The following is a 21,876-nucleotide window of genomic DNA, read 5'->3' as shown; positions in this document are numbered from 1 at the left end:
GAGGGAAGAGAATTGAGAAAACCAACGGAAGTCACATCCAGACATCAGGTTAAGCGTCACATCAAAGCAGAATTACTCACTTCGTGTGTGCTGCCGCGAGACAGTAGAGCGACGTTGTCTCTTTGTGCAGAGGTGAACTGCTGCTGTCTGCGGTGGTGGTTTCTGGGCTAACACCGAGGCCTGAGCTCCACAGTAAGTCAACACGCAGTGACAGCTGTTGGGAGCCAAGACGTACATTAACAGCAAAGCCTCCCTGTTATATCTTTTTGCTAAATCTGTAGTGGGAAAACCCAGGCTCTTACACCGTAAATTGTCACCTATCCGTTTCCTGCCAGCGTCAAGATCATTGTGATAATGACAGTGACAGTGATCTACAAAGTAGGGCTTGCTAGATACCAACTGGTGTAATAATCATAATAATAATGAATTGGATTTATATAGCGTTTTCCTAGGTGCCCGAGGCTGCTTTACATAGTTTGGAAAATAATAAAAAAGGGGGATAGGGACACTAATGGTCAAAGATGGGTTTTAAGGAGCCATTTTTTGGAACGTGTCGGATCTCGATCTCTGCCACAATGAATGCCCTATCAGCACAGGTTCTCAGGCTCGTACGGGGCAGCGAGCAGACCTTAATCCATGGGTTAGGGTTAAAGGAGGTTAAACAGTTACAGGGGGCTCATGGCATGGAGCGGTGTGTACTCTAGGTGAGAAGGAGGATTTTGTTCATGATGGGGGACTTGACCGGAAGTCAGTGAAGATGGATGAGGGTAGGCGTGATGAAAACCCTCGCAGCTGAGTCCTGCACATACTGGAGCCTGTCCAGGTCCAGACGGGAGGGGATGAATGCCTGGTTTCTCTGGATTTCTGCCGCGTAGTCTACAAATATTTTTCAAGTAGCTGCAGTATTATTGTTATACAAAATTAACTGGTGTTGTTTTGCGTGAACATTTTCTTTGTATTTCATAGATGATAGATGGTTGTGTTGATTGGCTCCATTTGGGCAGTTTGTCACTGCTGACATCTACAGGCTGAGCGTGTCCATGTCAGATACCCCACCAGTGACCTCACTGTCCATCGCTGTATTTACTCAGCTGTGGGGTTATGAGTATATGTGTAGTTGGTCCTCCAAGCTAAGCTCTTTTTTTAAAATAGATTTAGCTGTTATTATTATTTCCTACACCTCGAGAGCATGTGCACATTTCCAGTCAGTAGACATGAGCTGGCAACTCTCTTGCTCTTTTTTCGAGGGCAATTACTCGATGTCCAGTTTTGGAATAATCCATCATAATCTTTTTAAATTGTTAAAGTGGAACTTTTCACTTTTGGTAGGTCATACATTGTTCTTCCTTCCTCATGTTTTTTTTTTTATAGATTAATTCATATTCATCCATTCATCATTTAGCTTTTGAAAGATTTTTGGATTTTTTTCTTGGCAAATACAGCAACATTGTCTTTAAATATATAGTGAATGTTTGTGTTTTTTTGTCACTGTTTGTTGAACCCTGCTTAATTACCATTCTCATCAGGATTTATCAGCCTCATCACATTTTTTCTTTAATTACTTAGCTAAGCCATTTGTCCTCTTCATTGTTCATCTTAATGTATTGTTCCTCTCTACTTGTTTGTTTTCTCATTTAGTTTCTTGGGGTGTGTACCTTGTGTATGTGCATTTTTTATTTCTTCGTCTTGCTCCATCTCTGTCGCTCTACCCTCTTACTTCTTCTCTTCTTTGAAAAGGTCTCTCTACACATATGCCGGTGTGTTTCTCTCTGTATGACTCTGGTGTTTCCCGCTATGTAGTCATTGAATGAGCCTCTGCTTCCCTGGAAACTGTTTTCTAATAGTTAATGTACAGCAGAACTCATTTTCCTTCTTCAAGATATAGTAGTAAAGACAAAGGAGCACAGCTTTATAACTGATATCGGACTTTGCCCTTCATCTCCATCCTCTCGTGCTTTAAGTGTGTGGCCCCTTCTGGGACCATTAACCAACTAATTCTAGACAGACAATGCCAGTGAATGACTTTCAAGTTTCCCAAAGAAACATTTGTCTATCAGAACATCATCTCCACAAGATCATCCCAGCACTAAAATGTTCCTGGGAAACCCAGTCTCTTTTGACTGTGCAGCCAAATGGCCAGTCTGGTCCTTTATAGCCCATTTCATCACGGGGGAAATAGGTGAAACACAGCACTCAGGCCACTTAATGTCCTCGCTACAATTAGAAGTGAAACAGGGTTCGGTTTTATAGAAGGAGGAAAATAAGGCCCTAATTTGTTTTGACTGCCCTGTGTTGCTTTCAGTCTTCTTGACAAGCCCGATGTAGACTGTGGGTGTAAGCCTCCCATTGGCCACATAATTCATGTGGCATCCCCAGTGCACCAGTGACACAGCTTGGACCTTCATACTGACATGTTGCACAAGCTGCTGTGATCATCTGCAAAAGCCGCGTAGAGCTTGCAAATCATCTGTGGTTTTTAATGAGTCCATTGATATCTTCCAGAGTTTAAGTAGAGGCGGGCATCACCTCCCGATTCAGATATTTGTCATTTGGTTCTAAGCACACATTCTTTAGTGGGCGATTTTATGAATGAACAAATACTCCTACACGCATCATTTAAGACGATGTTTCAAACATAAACAGTGATATTGCTTGTATTATCTTCCCTATAACTCATGTCAAACAATTTCGCGGCCCGGCTGTGTTCTTGGTCTGTGATATTAGCCAATTATTCATTTATAGGCTGCATAACCAGGTGACATTTTGATGTTTTCCAGGCCTGCTACTCATGGATTCTTATCCTCATTGGCCTGCTGCACTTGGTTTTTCCCCACACGCTTGTTATGATAAATTGATGTCGGTGGAGTTAATCACAAGTAAGTGACTGGTGTTGTGAAAGCTCGGTCTGTTTGACTGCGACGCAACATTTACAGCCTACCATGATTGCGGTCGCTCGTTGACATGATAGACTTGTACAGCTGAAGGAGCCCTGCGCATTCATATTTAATCACCAAACTCTCATCCTTAATGCATGAGGAGAATGGGAGACCCCGTCAGCCCCTCCACCTCCCCTCGGCTCAGCCCGCTGGGAGGGGGAAAGAGTGGGGATTAGGGCAGGATTAAGTCTGTGGTGTGAATAGGAGCCACAAGACCACCACAGTTATTCACGTCTCCCGACCAATCCCGCACTTAACTTCCCCCTTCCCTCATATAACCAGCCCTGTCTATCTTCACTAGATTTCATTACGTCAGTATCCTCAATGGGTATGTTTAGTGTGACCTTTGAACTTTTCCCCACGCCCTGATTGGCTCAGCAGGTTGGCGCATTATAGTTTCTGTCTCTCTGTGGATTTTCTGGTGAATGTGTTAAATGGATGCAGGGTTCATCATCACTGGCTTGTAAGTGCTCCATCACTCCAAAATCAATACGTATTTACCCGGGATAAAATTAGCAATCACTCTCTTGTTATTCACACAGAAACAAAACAACACATTAGCAGTGTTGGTCACCAGAAAGTATCAGGGATGACAGCGTAGAATTGTGCTTGTTTAAAAATCCGATTGTGTGTAATCTAGTTTATAAAAGAGTTCAATAAAAGAAACACAAAGCATTACACCACCCCACCTAATGGGGAATAGATTTCACTTAAATGCTTCTTCTAACAACTTAAATTAATGTTAGACTGCGTGTTGGTGTGTGTGTGCGTGCACGTGTGCGTGTGTGTGTGTGAGAGAGAGAGAGAGTTACTCTAGCACCTTGAAATTACAATCCTACTATTTAAGTGTTGCCATTAGCAATGTTTACCCTGTTAAGAAGGAACTAAAGAACTACGGCATCTGATGCATTCAAGTTTAAAGTAGATGTTAAACAAACTTTAGAAATAACATATTGAATGTGGATGATACTTTTTTTTTTTTAAGGGTGCAGTATAGTAAATACATTCCACATTCAAAAAAATGTAGGGAATTTTTGTGTTCTAGCAGTGGCTACTCTTCCTGAGGTCCAACTAATAATAATAATACATCAATATTGATACATTAATGAAAGCAAAGCACAAAAGTACGAATCAATATATAAAACAAAGAATTTTGTAAGATTACACAACCAAATCGCACAAACCTGTCAATTGAAATAAATGGTTCATATTACCACACAAAATGGCAGATGACAACAAATAAGTACAACAACACAGCTACATTTAAGCACATACCAATCAGTTCATGATAATTAGGATGACGGCAGATAGAAAAACACATAACTCATAGTGTTATTTAAATTCGACAGAATACAGCCCTGTACATAACTGTATGTTTTTAAATGGTAAGTCTGGGATAGCTACTAGTGAACAGTCGTTGTGGATACAACGCCTAAAAGACCTTCACGCTGTGTATATCCAGGCTCCAAGAATCCATTAAACTGAGTGTGCCACTTGAATATGCCACACATTAAGAACACGCCACTGAACTTCTTTGACTCCACCCCACTACATAGTGTTTCCCTGTGGGCGAGGGGGGCAGCAGGGGGTCGTACAATACAGCAGGCCTATTAGAAGAGAGCACTGAAGGGACAACACCCCCGGACTTGACGTTTTTTTATTAATATTGCATGTTGGCACCATGGTTTTCCTGCAGCCTCAGCTAGATTCCAAGCCTCAGTTCGGCTCGGTGTTGGCGTTGCACATGCAACTATTGGCGTTAGTGTTTAAGCCGGTGGATAGCCAGTGCTTGTCTGATGTGGCAATGGAGGTGTGCTTTGCTCGGTGTCGCAGGAGGACGTCCTCTCTTACCCTGGCGATGCCCAGATCCAGATTGGTAAGACTTGAGAATTAGAGGTTTTGTTTTCCTCTACAGCAGAATATTTTTCAACTGGAATCTTTCTGCCTGCCTTTATAGCAAATCACATGTTTAAAGATTGGGGAAAATACCTTTTTCTATTTTAGCTTTCAATCTCATTTCTTCTGTATAGGCACAGTAGACAATTCCATTTTTAGAGCTGTACAGTTGTGAATAATGTATGTATTATTAGGCTTGACTGTTGATTGACCTCTGTCGAGTCTACCGAAAGGCAACACAGATTTTCTATATTCTCTGTTTTAGTAAGACCATACCGTATCATGTTTACTCAAATTTTTTGGGATCCCTCTTTATTTTAGGGGAAGATCTTGTGGGTTGTGTAGTAATATTTCTACTGAGGTGTACTGTGGAGCTTTTATGTGAATCTCTCTAGTGGTAGAATGAGTTCATCTACCAAGAATTGCCAAAATAATTTTAGACTGTTTTTAGCCAGAATCATACATTGCGAAAATTCTGTTTCAACTGGACTTAGAAAATAGCGAACATTAAAATGATGAAGTTATCTGTGATCAGACGATTCGTGTGTGCTGTGATTGTTTGTCAAGTGGATGCTGGAAAGTTGTGTGACACGGTTAGACATGATCTGGTAAAAATGTACAAGTTGTCAAGATGTACAAGTTGTCCTCTTGCATAGTTTAAAACTACAGTCCTGAAGTACAACTGAGTTTTTTTCAGAGATAAGTTGACCAGGCTAACAACTTTGTCTTACTCTGAATCTGAGTTGTTTTTTTTTGATTTTGTATTTATGAGCAATCTTCAGAAAAGCTGATTATAAAATTAGAAACAAACAGAGAGTTTGTAGAGTTTGTATCAATTCTCAAATGAAGCCATGTGCAATTTGTCTTCCTGTCCTCAAGTAAACAAACTACCATAAACAGATTTAGTGTAAGGAATTTAGTTTGCGTGTGGCCTGCTTGGGTTGGGGGTAAATTAATTTCTGTCTTTGGACGAGCCTTTACATGAGTTTTTGTGTCCGTATGTGTTGTGTATTGTGTGGTGTGTTGTGAGTTTACAGTAGCTGACCATGTAAGCTGTCTGCATTAAATAGAAAAGGCCAGTAATAGGACAGCTGCTGACAGGATTTACAGTTTCATTGTTTTTTTTAGGGTAACTCCGCCTCCAACCTTCAACGCTCCTCCGTCTATCAGTAATCATATCGAGCTCCGGCCCTGGATCATAATTCACAACTGTCTCAAGTGTCTCCAGCTCCATCCTCTTCATGTTCATTATCTTTGAGTATAACATGTCAAACGGTGCCAAACCAGCTTTGGCTTTCAGGCTGATGAAACGCGTGCCTGCGTGCGTGCGTGCGTGTGTGTTTTTGTCTGTTGAACTCGTATCCTCTTCAACTTCTGTATCATCTTCTTCTGTCTCTCTCTGCCACTTCCTGTCTGTCTGAACAGCTTCCTGCTGACCTCAATAAGATGCATCTGACAGACCACGCCCACCAGCAGGTGATGCACATGGCTCCCAGCCAATCAGGATGCAGCATCGCCAGCGACTCGGGGAGCAGCAGCCTGTCAGATATATATCAGGTAGGAACCGAAGCTCAATTCTTGTTTAAAATGTTTTCCCACCTTAGACTTTTTCCATCTTCTCGTAGGAAGTTTATTGATTTACATTGGAAAAATCTGAAACTTGTCTTATCTTCAATCTTAACTTCTTCTTCTAAAGAATGTTTTCGTTGCCTGGGAAAAAAAGGTCTTCTATTTCCTGCCACACTTCTTACATTGCAAAAAAAAATCTGTAGGCCATCCACCACACACACTGCGACAACATCTGGTCTCTGCCATCAGTGTCTGTGGCTTCTCCCCAGCTAGACTTGCTCCTGTCTGTGTAACTGTCACATATCTGTCAGCCCACCACCCTCCCTCCTTGTTTTTTCCCCCACTCTTTGGCATCCAGCTAATTATTGTGCATCAGTTGTGCATCCTGGTGATATGACCCCCTCTGTACTTCCTGCTGCAGAGGAAATTAACCTAACCTTTCAATGTCTGTCTATACCCGTTCTTTACCTGCTGCAGGTGAAAAAGCTGTAACATCGTCATTGCAGCTCGGTCTGTAATGATCACTTTGCAGGGTTTTCCCTCGGCCTGCTTTCTTGGGTAGTGTGCAGCAAAGAGTGTCAGGGTATTTAAGAGAGTGTGACATCCAGTGTACATCAGTTATCAAGTTAAGATTAAGAATAATGTTTGACTTAGGTTTCACTTAACAGGAATATCGGGAACCCTTGCGTATGAGAACGAATCTCTTCAGTTAACAACAGTAAGAGTTATTGAATTATCCATTAAATTATATAATAATATAATATAATATATGTCAATTAATTGTTTTGATCTGTTCCCTTAGTGTTCATACTCTAACCGTGTTGCTTTTAATTTCACCAAACTAGTAAGCTTATTCCGAGGTTGCATTCATTATATTTATATATATGTTAATGCACAAAATAACTTTATAGTTGAGACATAGCAGATATCTTGAGTTTTGTCTAGTTCTCAGGACAAACATGATATAAGGAAACATCAGAGCACGTGGACAATGGACAATGGTAAAATGTAATAAGAAAAATTATAGAAGAAAATGACAGAAAAAAGATGGGCAAGAAATAGATATACAAAAATGTGTATCCAGATAAGTCCATGTAGGCTTCTCTACAAAGACAGTGCTTTCTTTTCCAATATAAATCAAGAATGAGTCTCAAACTTTCTATAGGATTGAAGTTTCGTCTTGGAGCCACGAGAGCATTTGTAATTAGTGGTCTATTGCTCTCCTCTTGTACCTTTATCTGATATTCCATAGAGCATTCAAAAGCCCAGTGTCCTTTGGAATTAAATGCCCCTCTCGAGTGTGGAATAATTAAATGGCTGCAAATTCAATAATCCATAAAAGGGAACATGACAAGGCCGTCATCTCCTCATTTTAATCCCTCAGATCTGCTAATCTCCCTCTCTTTACAGAGAAAGTTTGTTTTTTGATCCAAGAGTCTTTGAATATTATCTGACGGCAAGATTTCAGCACAGCCTTCATGTCATAATTCTGCGTGCAAGCTCGTGTTTGTAGGTGGGAGGGGACGGATACTTTTGAAACCAGCTTGTCAGCATTGTGGCTAGCACTGTTACCAAGACTACAGACCTCCAGTCCAATAAGACTGTAAAGACAAAACAGAAAATCATGTGTACAAATAACAAAATGTTTCCTTGCTGCTCCTTTGTTGTGCTGTTTTTGAGCTGAACAGAGAGATGCTGTAAAAATAACTATAAATGCATCTTTTTTCATTTTGCAGCCTCCCTCTGTTCAGACCTGGCTTTAGTCCCTGTCTTCCTCTGTGTTTCCGATGAAACGATGCCGCAAATTGTCCTCCTGCTTTCTCCAGACATCACGTTTCAGGTGTAATTTCCTCGTCCGCAGTGGTCAGTCGGCAGAGATAAATCATTTGCAGCGGCTATTTGTCTAAATGTCCATTCCCTCATCCCACATTTTGGCCCTTTTAACAGGAACCTTTTGCACTTTTTTTGTGGTCCCTCTAGCAAATAAGGAGCCCCAAATTTTTCGGTCAAGTGTCTAAAGAAGGTCTGAAAATCCTTTGTGAATTGTTTCAGGTCATTTAAGTGGTGCAGTGCAGTGCAGTGCAGTGCAGTGGTGCAACCCGTCCTTCCTCCTCAGTCTGTCTTGCGAGTGTTCCCAGATTGATGTTAGTCAGGTCAGCCTGGGTCAGACGTTTAACACACAGACCTGATCTCGTCATCCTGAGATTATCACACGGCTCTGATCCCATCAGCTCGTCGCTGACCCGGCTCTGTGTTTGTTTACAGCCGTCTCAGAGTGCTGACCCTCCAGTCACTGTGGTCCTCAGCTGTCAATGCATCAGACTGTTTTTGTAGTGGGCTTCTCTCTACCCCTCTCTAACATACCTTGACCTAACCCTCAGTTGTTGTTCCATTTATTATGTCTCCTGAACTTCTCAGGCCTTTTCAGCTTCCTCCTATTTTCACTTCTCATATTCCTTATTTCTGCCTCTCCTTTCAGTCAGCCTCTCTTCTCTTATTATTCCTTATCCCTCCCACAATACTCCTGTTCCTTTTTTTCTTTTTCCTCAACCTCTGGATATTCCTCCCTCCTCTTTTGTCTTTCGGTCAATGTCCTCTTGGCTCAAACTTGTTCTGAGACCAGGGGAATTGCGCTGAAAGAGCAAATCCTGCATTGTGAATGGACTGGGTTTTCACAAGCTTCTGAAAGCTATTTCAGTGGCAGTGGGTGAGAGAGGGAGATCATAGCGATGTGTTGTCACCCCTGGACTGCACCACTCTTATCGTCCACTCCTTCAATGCCTCCATTTTCCTCCAACATATTTTAAATTGAAGGCCACTTTTCTGCAAAGATTTAACAACCTCCTTGACAGCCTCGAGCTGACAATATGATGTTTCCGCTCTTGAAATTGGCAACCATAAAAAAAAAAAAACACTGCACTTTTGGCCTTTGTTTTGTTCTGCAAACATTTCCTCCCAAGACTCGATAAATCCAAGGTGAGGCTAACATATATTTATGTAGACCTTAAACTTATGATGTCACACTGCAGAACAACTTGCAAGACAAGCTGCTGATGGAATGTTTAGTTTTAGTGTCTTGTTGGCTGGTTAACTATTAAATATGGAGTATTTATCCCCTGTGCTAATTTTAGTTCCAGGCCAAAGACTGCTCCACTAAGTCCACTTCATTTAATCAATACAGGTTCTTGTGTCAATTTATTATGTTAGACATCTAACATTGGCATTATGAGAAGAAGAAAAAAGACACGCTATTAAATAAAATATAAAATCTGAATTTACGACTTATTTTGGACAGGAAATTGTTTTCTTGTCTTGGCTTGCCTGCTCTCATCTCGGGCCAAAATTAAATGTATGTTGTGTAGAGCAGGACAGAGCTGAGAGGCTGGGGTCTCTAAAAGTTGGCTAAATAGCTTTTCCAACCTAATTTATGAAAACCTGCATGTGCACCTGTACCCAAACTTGGAATGGACTATTAGCTTAATCCCTTTGCCCCGGAGAAGCCAATAAAATCTTTTGGCCTGGCGCTAAATCTCCAACTGAACCCGAGAGCTCAATTGCATTGTTTGTGAGGGAGTTCATCTCGTTCTGTGTGTGGGTAGAAAATTAACTTGTGCCCGTCAGCTGCAGCAGCTAATATATTCTAATCAAATATGCTTATCCGCTGCAAATTAAATGTAGGTATATTTAGTACCTAGAGTTGTTTTTTCTCAACATGGCACAGTAACAGCAATTGCCCTTTACCAACAACGTATGGCATTTATATCACAGCAATCTATAGCAAATGTGTTTGTCCCAGATAAACTAAGCAATGAAGATTTATTGCAGTGCATAACTTCACAACTTAATGTTGCTTGTATTATTATTTATTTTTTTTTATCACTTTTTGCGAGAGTGAGACAGATTCTCTGTCTGGCTTGTTAACCAAAGTGAATTGAATAAATCCAATAGATACATGTAAACAGGCAGAGGGAAAATATATTTGTTGTATTTTTCCCTTTGTTTCCATGCCAACCTGCTAGAACAGATGGCCTGTAGTGGCCCACTACCACCAGAGAGCTCCTCTTTGTACCTCCAGTTTGATGGTTCAATTCCTGCATCACCCGAAAAACAGCCCATGCCCTTTGAGAACCACACACTGCTGAACCATCTGTCTGTTCTGTACAAGAGGAAATATTAATTATCACTGCTAGATTTGAATATCTGGCCCTTCACCTCTGTTTTCTGATTTGGGAGCTGGTGTCTGGGCGTTTAGCTCAGGGTCACAGACGCAGCTGCTCATTCCAAGGTTAGTCTCCATGGTATCACGTGGAAGCTGCATCACAGGGAATCCTCCGTAAAATAAAGGGGAGAAGTGAAACAGAGCTGTGAAGTTATAAGGCAGTTTGATAGGTAAATTCTTTTAATAAAATGGGATGTTGCTCTTTAAAAGGTGTAGATAATTGAGATATATTTATAAAAAGATTTGACAGTTTGTCTCACTGTGGACTTATGAATATTTGATCTGGAATCACTTTGTATCCCTTTCCAGCTTTATGGAAAGCAACAATTCTTGAGGGTCAATTTTCTGAGATCTCTCGTTTGTACGATCATGTTTCACATGGGCAGACGCGTCTTGAGACGTACAAATTTAAAATGTGTCTTTTATGAATTTAAGTAGCTCTGACCCACACCTCCAGACTCGTTTCATTTACTGGACCTCATGTTTTTAAACTCCTGACTCCAGGCAGCTTATATTAATGTCATTAGCATCAGTGTTCACTTTCTTTTTTTATTCAAGCCTGTTCTGTGAAAGTTTACAATAATAAATAAAACAATACAATAATTTGTGTGATACAAGTTCTGTTATCAGTTGTAACTAAAAATTTAGATTTGACCATGTGTTATGACAAATTTATACATGAATGCAAACGATTCACTTGCTTCACTCTACAGTAGTGGTGGTACAACCACCACTACTGTAGAGTGAGCCCATGCCCTGGCATGGTGTACCATTTTTGGTGTACCAAAAATGGTACACCATGTACCATTTTGGTACATACATATCACTACTCCAGTGTAAATTTCTAGGTCACATTATTGCTGAAATTGGAGCTTCAGATAGTGAGTCAAGCGAGATAAACCCTCAGGCACATGTAACCCAGTGTAACATTATAAAATCCATTTAAGAAAAAAATAAGATTCATTTTTTAGAGGTGAAGCTGATTTATTATTCTTTCAAGCATTACCATTAAAACCAGTCACTAGTCCTCACACTGTGGACTCCTTCCTTCTGTCTGTCTTCCACTATTACTTACAAGCCGCGGTGCCGCCTTTCCCCCCTTTTGTCTTTGCTCCAGGCCACAGAGAGCGAGCTGGGAGACGTAGACCTCTCTGGACTGCCAGAGGCTGCGGTGGACAGCGAGGAAGAGGAGGAGGAAGATGAGGACCTGGAGAGGGCTTCGGACACGCTTCTGGGCCGAGATCTAGTCCGAGAGTGTCTGGAAAAAGAGCCAGCCGACCGCAACGATGACGACATTGGTCAGTCTCAGTCTGCACTGCTTATAACCAAGTCTTTTTTCTGCTCAGTTAAAACTGTATATATGTTATTTTAAAGCAGAATTTAATTTGCTTGTTTCGGTGTCCATGTTCGTGACATATCGTCCTCACAGATATCAGCTATCAGTCAGTAAGCACACGCAGCGGAGATACACAAAGGCCCCTCTCACGAAAAGACCCCTCGCTGTTGTCTCTAAGCACCAGTGCCCTTTTTTTGCGTGTATTTTTAAGGAGGCAATCAGAGAGATGACCTCATTAGCGGGACCCAGTGGGGTTCAGGAGGAGAAGGTGACCACATTAGAGGGCTGAGAGAAGTTGTAAAGGCCTGGCCTGCTGTGTTCCTGCTGGGAGGCTGGCCTTCTCCCAGCTCATTCAGAGGAAAGTGTAGAGGGGAGGACCCGAGTTCAGCTCTGGCCCACGTAGTATCTGAAATCTTAAAATAACTAAATCAAAGTTTTTTTCATTCATAAAGTTCACCGGAGTTCACTTTTGCTCATTTTTTAATTACATTTTATGTCACAGACTCAGGTTGTGCGTCCTATCCAGAGACTCTCTGTAAGTTGTTCCTTTAATCTTTGGGCAGAGATATTCTCATTTTGTATCAGAGGTGGAAATGTTTTTGCTCAGTGGTTCAGAACCTGGAGGCTGGCAGCCATTAACAGGATTGCCTGATTAAATTTGAGAGGTTGTTGGTTGGTAAAAAAATAATAATAATAAAGCAAAAAATAATTTTTTTCTATGCAGAATCTTCTACCCGTTTTGGTGATTTCCTAGATAGTTGTAATTCTTCAGGTCTGTAAAAAGTTAAAATAAGTACAAAGTATAACCATCACAACAAATTCTTTTCAGGAATGCTAAAAGCTACATTGTCATGTTTCACAATGACTCGCCTTTTGTCCCCCCATCTTTTTAAAATATTCCTTCTTATAACAGAGCAACTGCTGGAGTTCATGCACCAGCTGCCTGCCTTCGCCAACATGACCATGTCCGTGCGCAGGGACTTGTGCAGCGTCATGGTGTTCGAGGTGGTGGAGCAGGCTGGCACAGTCGTACTGCATGACAAACAAGAGGTATGTGTGAGGAGCGAAGCATAGACCCGTATTGACAGATTTTTTTTTTATTAGCGTAGACACGCATCTTCACCGTCTTCCGCTCTATCTAAAGCTACAGAAACAGGAGCTGGTATATGCAAAGCCCCTGTCAATCACTTGAGCTACTACAGCAGCTAATTAATTAAGTTACATGCCTGAGAGATGGGCGCTCTGTCGTGGCTGTTGGGTTACACGCAGCAGCATTAGAACCGACAGGGTGATAAATGGCAATGAACTGCCAGCCGCCAAGCTCGACACGATGGGAATCCACATGAGAAATTCATACCCACACACACACACAGACACACACACACACACACACACACACACACACACTCACCTTTGCAGATGAATAGGCAGTGCATATGGCCTGCATGTATGTGCCTCAGTATTGTCTGTGTCAATGTCAGTTGATGGACAGGTCTCCCACGCTGCACCGTTTCTCTGTGGACTCCCATTGAAGGTCAAAAAGAAGCACCTGGCTCCTCTAACAAGTGAACATGAAACTGCTAAGTGAGCGAGGGTCCAAAGTGGTGTAACAGAAGTTTAAAAAAAAAGGGGTGAAGTGCTTCAGAGGACAGAACGGAAGAGAAAAAGGACGAAGGGACAGAGTTAAAGCGAAACCTGCAGGTTTCTTCACCAGCCATGACATTTGAAGAACTTGACAAACCTTCGCAGGCCTCCATTAATATTAATGACATAAACGAACAACATATATACACCATAAGAAATATTTTAGTTATGCTTACTCTCAAGGACATTTGTGTTCAAAATATCATTGGTCGATAACCTCACCTCAACTATTACCATTTCATCACTGCTGAGGAAGAATTAGAGTGACAGGCTGATGTGGAAAATAGAACATTAAAAAATAAAATAATGTTCAGACAAAGTTAGAAGCGATGAGCGAATTTGCAGATTTTCTTTTATGAGAAGGAAAAGGCAATGAGGAGGAAATCGTTATAGAGTTATAGTTGTGGAGGGAGCCCAGGGCTCCTTCTCCATTTTCCATACACTCACACTCTGGATGAATGGCTTATTATATTATGCCTGTCAGCATCTCCTTCTCACCACTTGAGAGACAATACCTTGTTGCAGCTGTAAGGTTCTGTTGCTTGAATAGCTGCACAACTTTCAAAGCCTTCAAACGCATCAGATGTTTTACATTACGCTAATGTCAGATGTGTTGTTTTGTTTTTTGTTTTTTTTATTTATTTATTTGTTTTTTCTCTTTCTCTTATTCTTTATTTTTTTTCTTTAGAACAGATGTGCTGTTTTAATTACTGTAATTATTCACTGATCCACATACAAAATCCATTTTGTATTTGATTTTATAGTTCAGAATCAGACAGATATTTATTGTCATTATACTACAATTACATTTTTAAGGGCTGCGCTCACTCCCATCATTCATGAATATATTAAAGAGTAAAATAAAATAGTAAGATATAAGAACGTAAATGAAAACAGTAGTAGCAAGAAAAGTTTACATTAACTTCGAGAGCCATATAAAGTACGGCATATTTACAAATAGTTGTGTGTGACAACCCCATTTGTAATAACTATCCCGTACTACATAAGAGTATTTTACATTATAACATATTAAGCCGCATGGATGCACAATATTCTGACTTAGCTGAAATGAAAGTAATAACATACACAGAAGATAGTTGTAGCTTAATCTCTGCAGACTTAATGTTTGATGTTGCTTTTCATGTTTGATTATGTTGATGTTGATGTTGATGATGTCTCATCTGCAGCTGGACCTCTGGTATGTTATCCTGAACGGGGCGGTTGAGATCAGCCACCCAGATGGAAGAGTGGAGACTCTGTGTATGGGCAACAGCTTCGGCATCTCACCCTCACTCGACAAACAGTACATGAACGGAGAAGTTCGCACCAAGGGGGATGACTGTCAGGTAAAATGAAAAAGACTGATCAAGACAAATAATACCAAAGATGAAGCACTCACTAACTGTTCAACTGCTTGCGACAAGACGCAAATGTGCATTTACATCCTCACTGTATTTCTTTTGATGACAGAGTTGACCTTTGCAAACACAAGAAACTAATTTCACATCTACATTTTTGACAATGTATCTATCTGTCATTTGATTTTGATTTTAAAATACAGAAACTTTATCACCAATTAAATCACAGGCCTGTTGTACATTGTCAGGGAGTAGTAGTGTATATCTCACATCGTGTTTGCAGTTTTCTGACAGACAGCCAGTCTTAATATAGAGCTGAGACGTGATGCTACAGAGTTCATGAAGCTAAAAGAGGCCCAGCCTGTACTTGTGGTAACTGTCCACGCTGCCCAGTTCTTTCATGCATGCATCATTTCTTGTCTTGAGATATACAGGAAGTTGCGAAGGTAGAGCTCAGCAGAGGAAAAAAATGCAGAAATTGATGATTTGGTTTTAGGGAAGTTCAGCGAGTGTCAGTGCTGTGGGGCAGTGAAAAGTAATTTCTCGGCGCTTTCTAGTTTAACTCCATTGTGACCTTGTATTAAAAAGATGCTTCTGCAAAATGGATAATTGAGACGATTTTGTGCTCACTGAGATAGACCTTCCCTCCTTCCTCCGTCGCCCCCCTCCTATGCCTCTCTCAACGCGCCCTCATGTTTCTTCCCTGCTGTTGTTCGAGTACCCAACGGTGGTGCAGAGCAGCGTTGTGCTCTACTATAAGTTCACCCGCTGTCCCCATGTCGTCCTCGACCAGTTCGTGTGCATCGCCCAGGAGGACTACTGGCGCATCCTCAACCACGTGGAGAAGAACATGCACAAGGTGGAGGAGGAGGGGGAGATCGTGATGGTGAAGGAGCACCGCGAGCTTGACCGCAGCGGCACCAGGAAGGGACACATCGTCATCAAGGTCAGTGAAGTGTTGTTGTATTTCCAAGGAGGTGAGGATCGATCAGTGTTTCAGGGAAGCGTGTTAATCCTCTGAAGTGTGATGGGAGGTGAAAGGATGGAGGAGTTTAAACGTAAGGTGCAGTTTAACCCCGTGATTAACCCAGAGCTCAAACTTTTTGCAATTGCCTTGATATAGAAAAACATTTAACCTTCTTAATAGCCTAAACCATGATGAGACAGGGAAGGGCACAAGGAAGGTTTCATGTCCACGGTTAAGGTTAAGCTTCAGGCCAGGAAGCTTATTCAATCACACAGTAATCTTGGTAAGCGTGAAAATCGAATTATCACCCTTTCAAATATTATGGACGATATACACTGAAATGCCTTTGATTGATTTGAGTAACACCTCATTATGAATCAACCATGTCGTCACATACAGTATCCTGCAAAAACATCAATGCAGCCGCTCTGTGTTGTAAGTTGATCGTTGAGAGGCACCGTTAGCACAAACTGGGTGTCTGTGTGTGCCAGAGTGTTTTCTTGTACGCTACATTGCAGCGCGCTCAAAGGCCTTTTGATCCTTTTCTTGAGCCTCCCGAGGCAGCCACGTATCGATCGGATAATGGGCCTGAATGATTCTTTTGGCTGCCACTCCGAGGAAGGCTGTCGGCTCCTAAACACATCCAGAGGATATGAGTCAATTCACAAGTGTTAGCATTTGCACTTCTGTTTCTGGCTTTGTTCTTTTTTTTTTGTTGTTCGACAAAAGTGGATTGCCCCTCTAGTTTCTGTTCCCCGTCTAATGAACGGTTTCCACCAGAAACCTCTTACTCTTCCGACATTAACAAACGCACTGAACACAGGATTGTATATCTGCTATTTATGAATTAAAATGACATGGGACTAGACTAGAATTTAGTCCCTAATATTACAGGTGTTGTGTCTCATACAAATCCACAGCAGCAATTTTCTGCAACAAAATCTTTAGTGAGCACTTTCAGAAATGTTCTGTGCGTGTGCCAGCGCACGTGTGTGCGCATGTCTTTGTTTTATTGATGGGTGTCTGACACTTCAGTCCAATAGTTGCATCTCTATATTTTGTATCCTTGTCACTTCTCTGATTAATGTTGAGTTACTTATTCAAGTAAGTGTGTGCATGTGCTCTTGTGCCGGCTCGGTTTTCAGTGTGTGTGTGTGTGTGTGTGTGTATAGATACACGTTTGCCCTTGTGTCACTTCAGATGTCTTACACGCACATGTACAAGTGTGCACCGTATGTTTCTCTCCTCGTATCCTTATGTGTGGTTTATCTTTCACCCCAGGGAACCCCGGAGCGTCTGATCATGCACCTGGTGGAGGAGCCGTCGGTGGTGGACCCCACATACATTGAAGACTTCCTGCTGACCTACAGGACCTTCCTGTCAAGTCCCATGGAGGTTGGCAAGAAACTGCTGGAATGGTTCCAGGTGGACAGCCTCCGCGACACGGTGGGTGTGTGTGTGTGTGGTGTGTGTGTGTGTGTGTGTGTGTGTGTGTGTGTGTGTATGCATGTACACATACATTCTGTACTATTTTATGTGTGCGATTGTATGCTCGTCCTTATGAGCCTATAACAACCCGCCTAATTTTTTGTGTACATGCATGTTCATGGGAATTCATGTGCTGTGCTGCTCACATGCCGATCAATACACGTTCAGCCACCTCAGCTGTCCTTGAGCCCTGCGGCGATTTGTTCATGCCCGACACTCCCACTGTCCATATCTGCGTTAACCTAAGATTAGTCTTGTACAGTCAATAGTCTTTATAGTGGTTGTCATTCAGGCTCATAATTTTCCGCTCCATTAAACAGGATCTAGTCCTGCGCGAAACGAGCAGCGAAGAAGTAACCGAATGTGGAAAGAGGGGAAAAGAGAGAAGGGATGAAAAACCAAAGAGGGGAGTAGAAAAAAGGGGAAATTGATTGATTTTCAGTGTTGATGTATCGGTTGTCGCTCTGACCTTTTGCAAATCTTAGAACAATGATGCCACCGATGGTAAATTTACAGACATGATTGTTTCTGAATGCTCTTTGATTGAAAATTTTCTTCAGTCAACATTTTCTCTGCAGCTGTGCATAAAGTCATTATTTAGCTTGTTGCTGCTGCTTCTTGTGTGTTTCTAGGTACTAAAGAAATTATTTATCGTCCCAGGAAATAAAGATAGATATCGCTATGATTGGACTGAATAAAACCCATTGGTTAGAGTAACAGTTGGCTTGTTTGGTAGAATTTAAAGATAGCATTCTTTTAAACTTTGAATGCATGCATACATATTTCTGCACAAGTATTGAGTGTCTTTGAACAATACACAGAAGACCTACCTGCTCCTGTGGACCTTAAAATATTTAGTCACCTCTGACCCATCCATCAACAGTATAAACATTGTGTCAGAAGAGCTCTCCTCAGAGCAGGTCGTAGGCATCTGAAGAACTGGAGAATTGAAAATAAATTACAGCAACTGTGCAAACGTGTGTCTCAGCTGAATAAAGCTCCCATTGTGTCTCAACAGGTAACGAGAATAGTGCTGCTGTGGGTCAACAACCACTTCAATGACTTTGAAGGTGACCCGGCCATGACGCGCTTCCTGGAGGTTTTTGAAAAACATCTAGAAACGACAGTAAGTTCAAGCATCAGTCCGTACTTAATTATTACTTTAATCCATTTGAGCTGCGATCGAGCTTCTTCATCTTTAATGTCATCTCCTCTGTGAGAGTACATGATTCACTTACTTCTATTGTCTGTCTTGCTCCTTGAATCTCACTAACGATAACGATTCAAGTTTTATCACTTACTAAAACTACTGTAAATAGAAAGAAAAGAAAGAATCTCTAAGAACATGTCTTGTCAGAATAGTAACAGAGATCAAATGATCATTTTGTTGTCAATTGCATTGCATGCAAAGCATTTACCACATGATGACATTCGCCAGTTGTTTTACCTCCAGGGTACATTGCGCACCTTGGAGACAAAAGCTAATTTAAATGCAAGACTCCTAATGCTGATCGTTTTCCCACTTTTGCTCGTCAGAAAATGAAGGGCCATTTGCGGCTTCTGAACATAGCGTGCGCAGCCAAGGCTAAGTGGCGACAGATCACTCTGCAGAAGGCGTCCAGGGAGTCGACGCTCTACTTCAGCGTGCAGGGCGGCAGCGAGAGAGGATTCGGCATCTTCGTGGAGTCGGTGGAGGAAGGGAGCAAGGCTGCAGAGGCCGGACTCAAACGGGGAGATCAGGTGAGAGGGACGCAGGGCTACATCACATGCTGTAAAACAGTGTGGTGCTTTATAAAGAATGCTGCTTTGTTGCAGTTACATATGGTTGTGAACAATGAGCCAGTTAACAGTTTGCTTTAATACCTTTTATTGTCTGTGCTGGGTTTTTTTGTATGGAGAATAAAAGAAAAAAGCAGTACATATGTTTCAAACTGAGAATCCTGTTAACGTTGATGATCTGTATTCCGATTATAGGTGGTTGTTAGCAGTAACTTACTCTCTCTGTCACGAACCAGAGAATCGCTGTGTCATTATTCCAGCAAGTCTTTTATCATGTTTGTGTGCATCTCTGGGTATAAATCATGTGGTTAGAAGAGCTATCATGTCTCTGCCTGCAACCATTCCTCGGATGAATGTGGAATATATCGCATAAAATTACATGATTATTTGTTGTGATTGAGTGAAAAATACATATATTTGATGGATGTAGAATTTATGTGAAACAAACTGTAGACATACATTTCTGAATGCAGGTGACTTATGATCTTTAAACCACAAAGTCATCAGTGTTGTTCTTAACCCCCTGATGTGACAGTTTGAGTGTCTGAAAAAAAAAAATCGTTTTGATCTGATGAGACAAAAATTGCAAAGCTCTCACGTCTACAATAGGAAAACCAGGTGTCATTTCATTCATCCTGACTGACATGAATTAAACTTTAAATTCATTCAACCTCCCTGGCAAGAGCAGAATTATGAACTATGCCACTATTGGCGCATAATTCATGCAACCAGCTACCAAATTGCCAAATATGTGATGCTTGCAAGTTGGAACTTTTTTGTTCCGTTTTTTCTTTTCTTTTTTTAGTCAAGAATGTGTGTGCACTTCCTCATGTCACCGTTATGGTTCTTCTTTTTTTTCTAAAGCATAACACTTAACTTGACCAGGGACTCTTCATACAGTTAAAGATATCAAGGTAGTTCTTAGTTATGGGGTCAGTCTCTAATCGCCACAGGATACAACCTGATCCATATTCCTACTCTAAATTCTTTCATGCAGGTCAAATGCTTCCCTTTGTGTGATTAAAAACAATCGTTATTTCCTTATGCAGCAACATTTTTCTGCTGACTGCCTCTTTTTTCCCCCTGTATGTTAATTAGTGCATCGATACTAAAGGTGGTGTGTAACAAGAGTGGTTAAATAATTCTGGCCAGTAGCCAAACTGCACTACATACTGTACCTCCTTTTATGTGTTATTTTAAGAGTACATGATACACATTTTTCACTCTCTGCATTTAGTTAGCTGCTTACGGATTTGCTGCAGAGTGCAGAAAGTTGATGTCATAACAGCAAACCAGAATACAAATTCTGTAGTTCAGATTTCAGTCAAGGATAATCTCAAAGTGTGTTGTTTTTAGTCCAGACAAATCTCGACATCCCACATCCGTGGGACATCTATCTGTGTGCGTGTGTGTGTGTGTGTCACTGGACTTCAGTCCATTTTGTTTCAACTCTGCTAAAACATTTTTTCATAACATCCTCCTTGTTTCAGATCATGGAGATCAATGGTCAGAACTTTGAGAACATCTCCTTCTCCAAAGCTGTTGACATCCTCAGAAACAACACGCACCTCTCCCTCACGGTTAAAACCAATATATTCGGTGAGTGATTTACACACAATGATTCACATAGAGCTGCACAAACATTTCGCTTCGTATCAGTGCCGATCATTTTGGGATTATTGTCAATCCTCCTTCTCTCTCTGTGCATTTACCCATCCAGTCTTCAAAGAGCTCCTCAGCAGGATTGTGCACGAGAAGAAAAACGGCGTCCCCCACATTCCCAAGATCCAGGAGAAAAAAGGCAATCGCTTCTCCATCCCTGACCTGCCCGGAGACATGGAGTTCCCCACCGATCACAAGAGCACCAGGAAAATGAAGGCCAACACCGTGTCCGGAGGACGCAACAAGATCAGGAAGATGCTGGAGAAGACGCGCTTCAGCATACTGCCACCCAAACCGTTCAGGTGAGAGGACTTATGTAAACGCTGCTGCCTGTGTCATCTGTGAGTGAAAGACGTATTTGTCAGCTGGCTGAGGGTTGGGAATTTACCTGTTGGCCATTGCTATTTTAAAATGAATGTGCACGAGCAGTTTCAATTACGTCATCAGGGGGAAATTTACAGGCAGCGTATATTTTTTTTAAGAAGGACAAAATTTCACAAACGAGAGGTTCACCTCTCTCATCCAGAGAATTCACAGCGCGCAAACAGGCATGTTGATAACTTTTCAATAATTTTCCTGCAAGCTATACATGTCACCCTTCTTCTAAACCAACGTAAAAATAAATTGGTATTACACTAATATATAATAATAATAATAATATTTATAATCTTGCAGCAGCAGAAACAGTCCGGTCATAATATCAATAGAAATTGAAAGTGTAAATCAGAAAAAAAGCGAAAACTGGTTAAAAAGAACAGGAAAATACAAAAAATATGAAACATTTTTAAAGAATATGTGACAAGATGGAATTTAAAACTCAAGTAAAATCAGGAAAGGCTTTCTGATAGAAGTATGTCTTAAGATGGCACCTGAAATAATTTTCCGAGTCAGCCGACCCGATTACCTCGGGCAAATTGTTCCAGAGTTTCGAGGCCCAGACTGCAAACGCTCTGTCCCCTTTCAGTTTTCAGCGAAGTTTCAGGAACAGATGAAACACTTCTGCCTGAGGATCTCACAGCACA

General features: G+C 41.4%; 1 protein-coding gene across 11 annotated transcripts in view; it reads left to right on the top strand.

Moving 5' to 3' along the window:
- rapgef6 (Rap guanine nucleotide exchange factor (GEF) 6) overlaps positions 1 to 21,876 on the top strand; it is a 126,248-nt gene that overhangs the window by 73,669 nt on the left and 30,703 nt on the right. For all 11 annotated transcript variants that reach the window (XM_035625877.2, XM_035625878.2, XM_035625876.2 and 8 more), the window contains 10 exons: positions 6,258 to 6,389; positions 11,738 to 11,918; positions 12,870 to 13,006; positions 14,788 to 14,946; positions 15,752 to 15,904; positions 17,207 to 17,371; positions 18,432 to 18,539; positions 18,950 to 19,153; positions 20,683 to 20,791; positions 20,913 to 21,156. In XM_035625877.2, coding sequence (XP_035481770.1) covers positions 6,258 to 6,389; positions 11,738 to 11,918; positions 12,870 to 13,006; positions 14,788 to 14,946; positions 15,752 to 15,904; positions 17,207 to 17,371; positions 18,432 to 18,539; positions 18,950 to 19,153; positions 20,683 to 20,791; positions 20,913 to 21,156 — 1,592 coding nt within the window. The remainder of the gene's footprint in view (positions 1 to 6,257; positions 6,390 to 11,737; positions 11,919 to 12,869; positions 13,007 to 14,787; positions 14,947 to 15,751; positions 15,905 to 17,206; positions 17,372 to 18,431; positions 18,540 to 18,949; positions 19,154 to 20,682; positions 20,792 to 20,912; positions 21,157 to 21,876) is intronic.

The sequence above is a fragment of the Scophthalmus maximus genome, chromosome 2 (genome assembly GCF_022379125.1).
Source record: "Scophthalmus maximus strain ysfricsl-2021 chromosome 2, ASM2237912v1, whole genome shotgun sequence".
NCBI lineage: Eukaryota > Metazoa > Chordata > Actinopteri > Pleuronectiformes > Scophthalmidae > Scophthalmus > Scophthalmus maximus.
The sequence above is the reverse complement of the archived record's forward strand: the minus strand, read 5'-3'. Positions and strand labels throughout refer to the sequence as shown.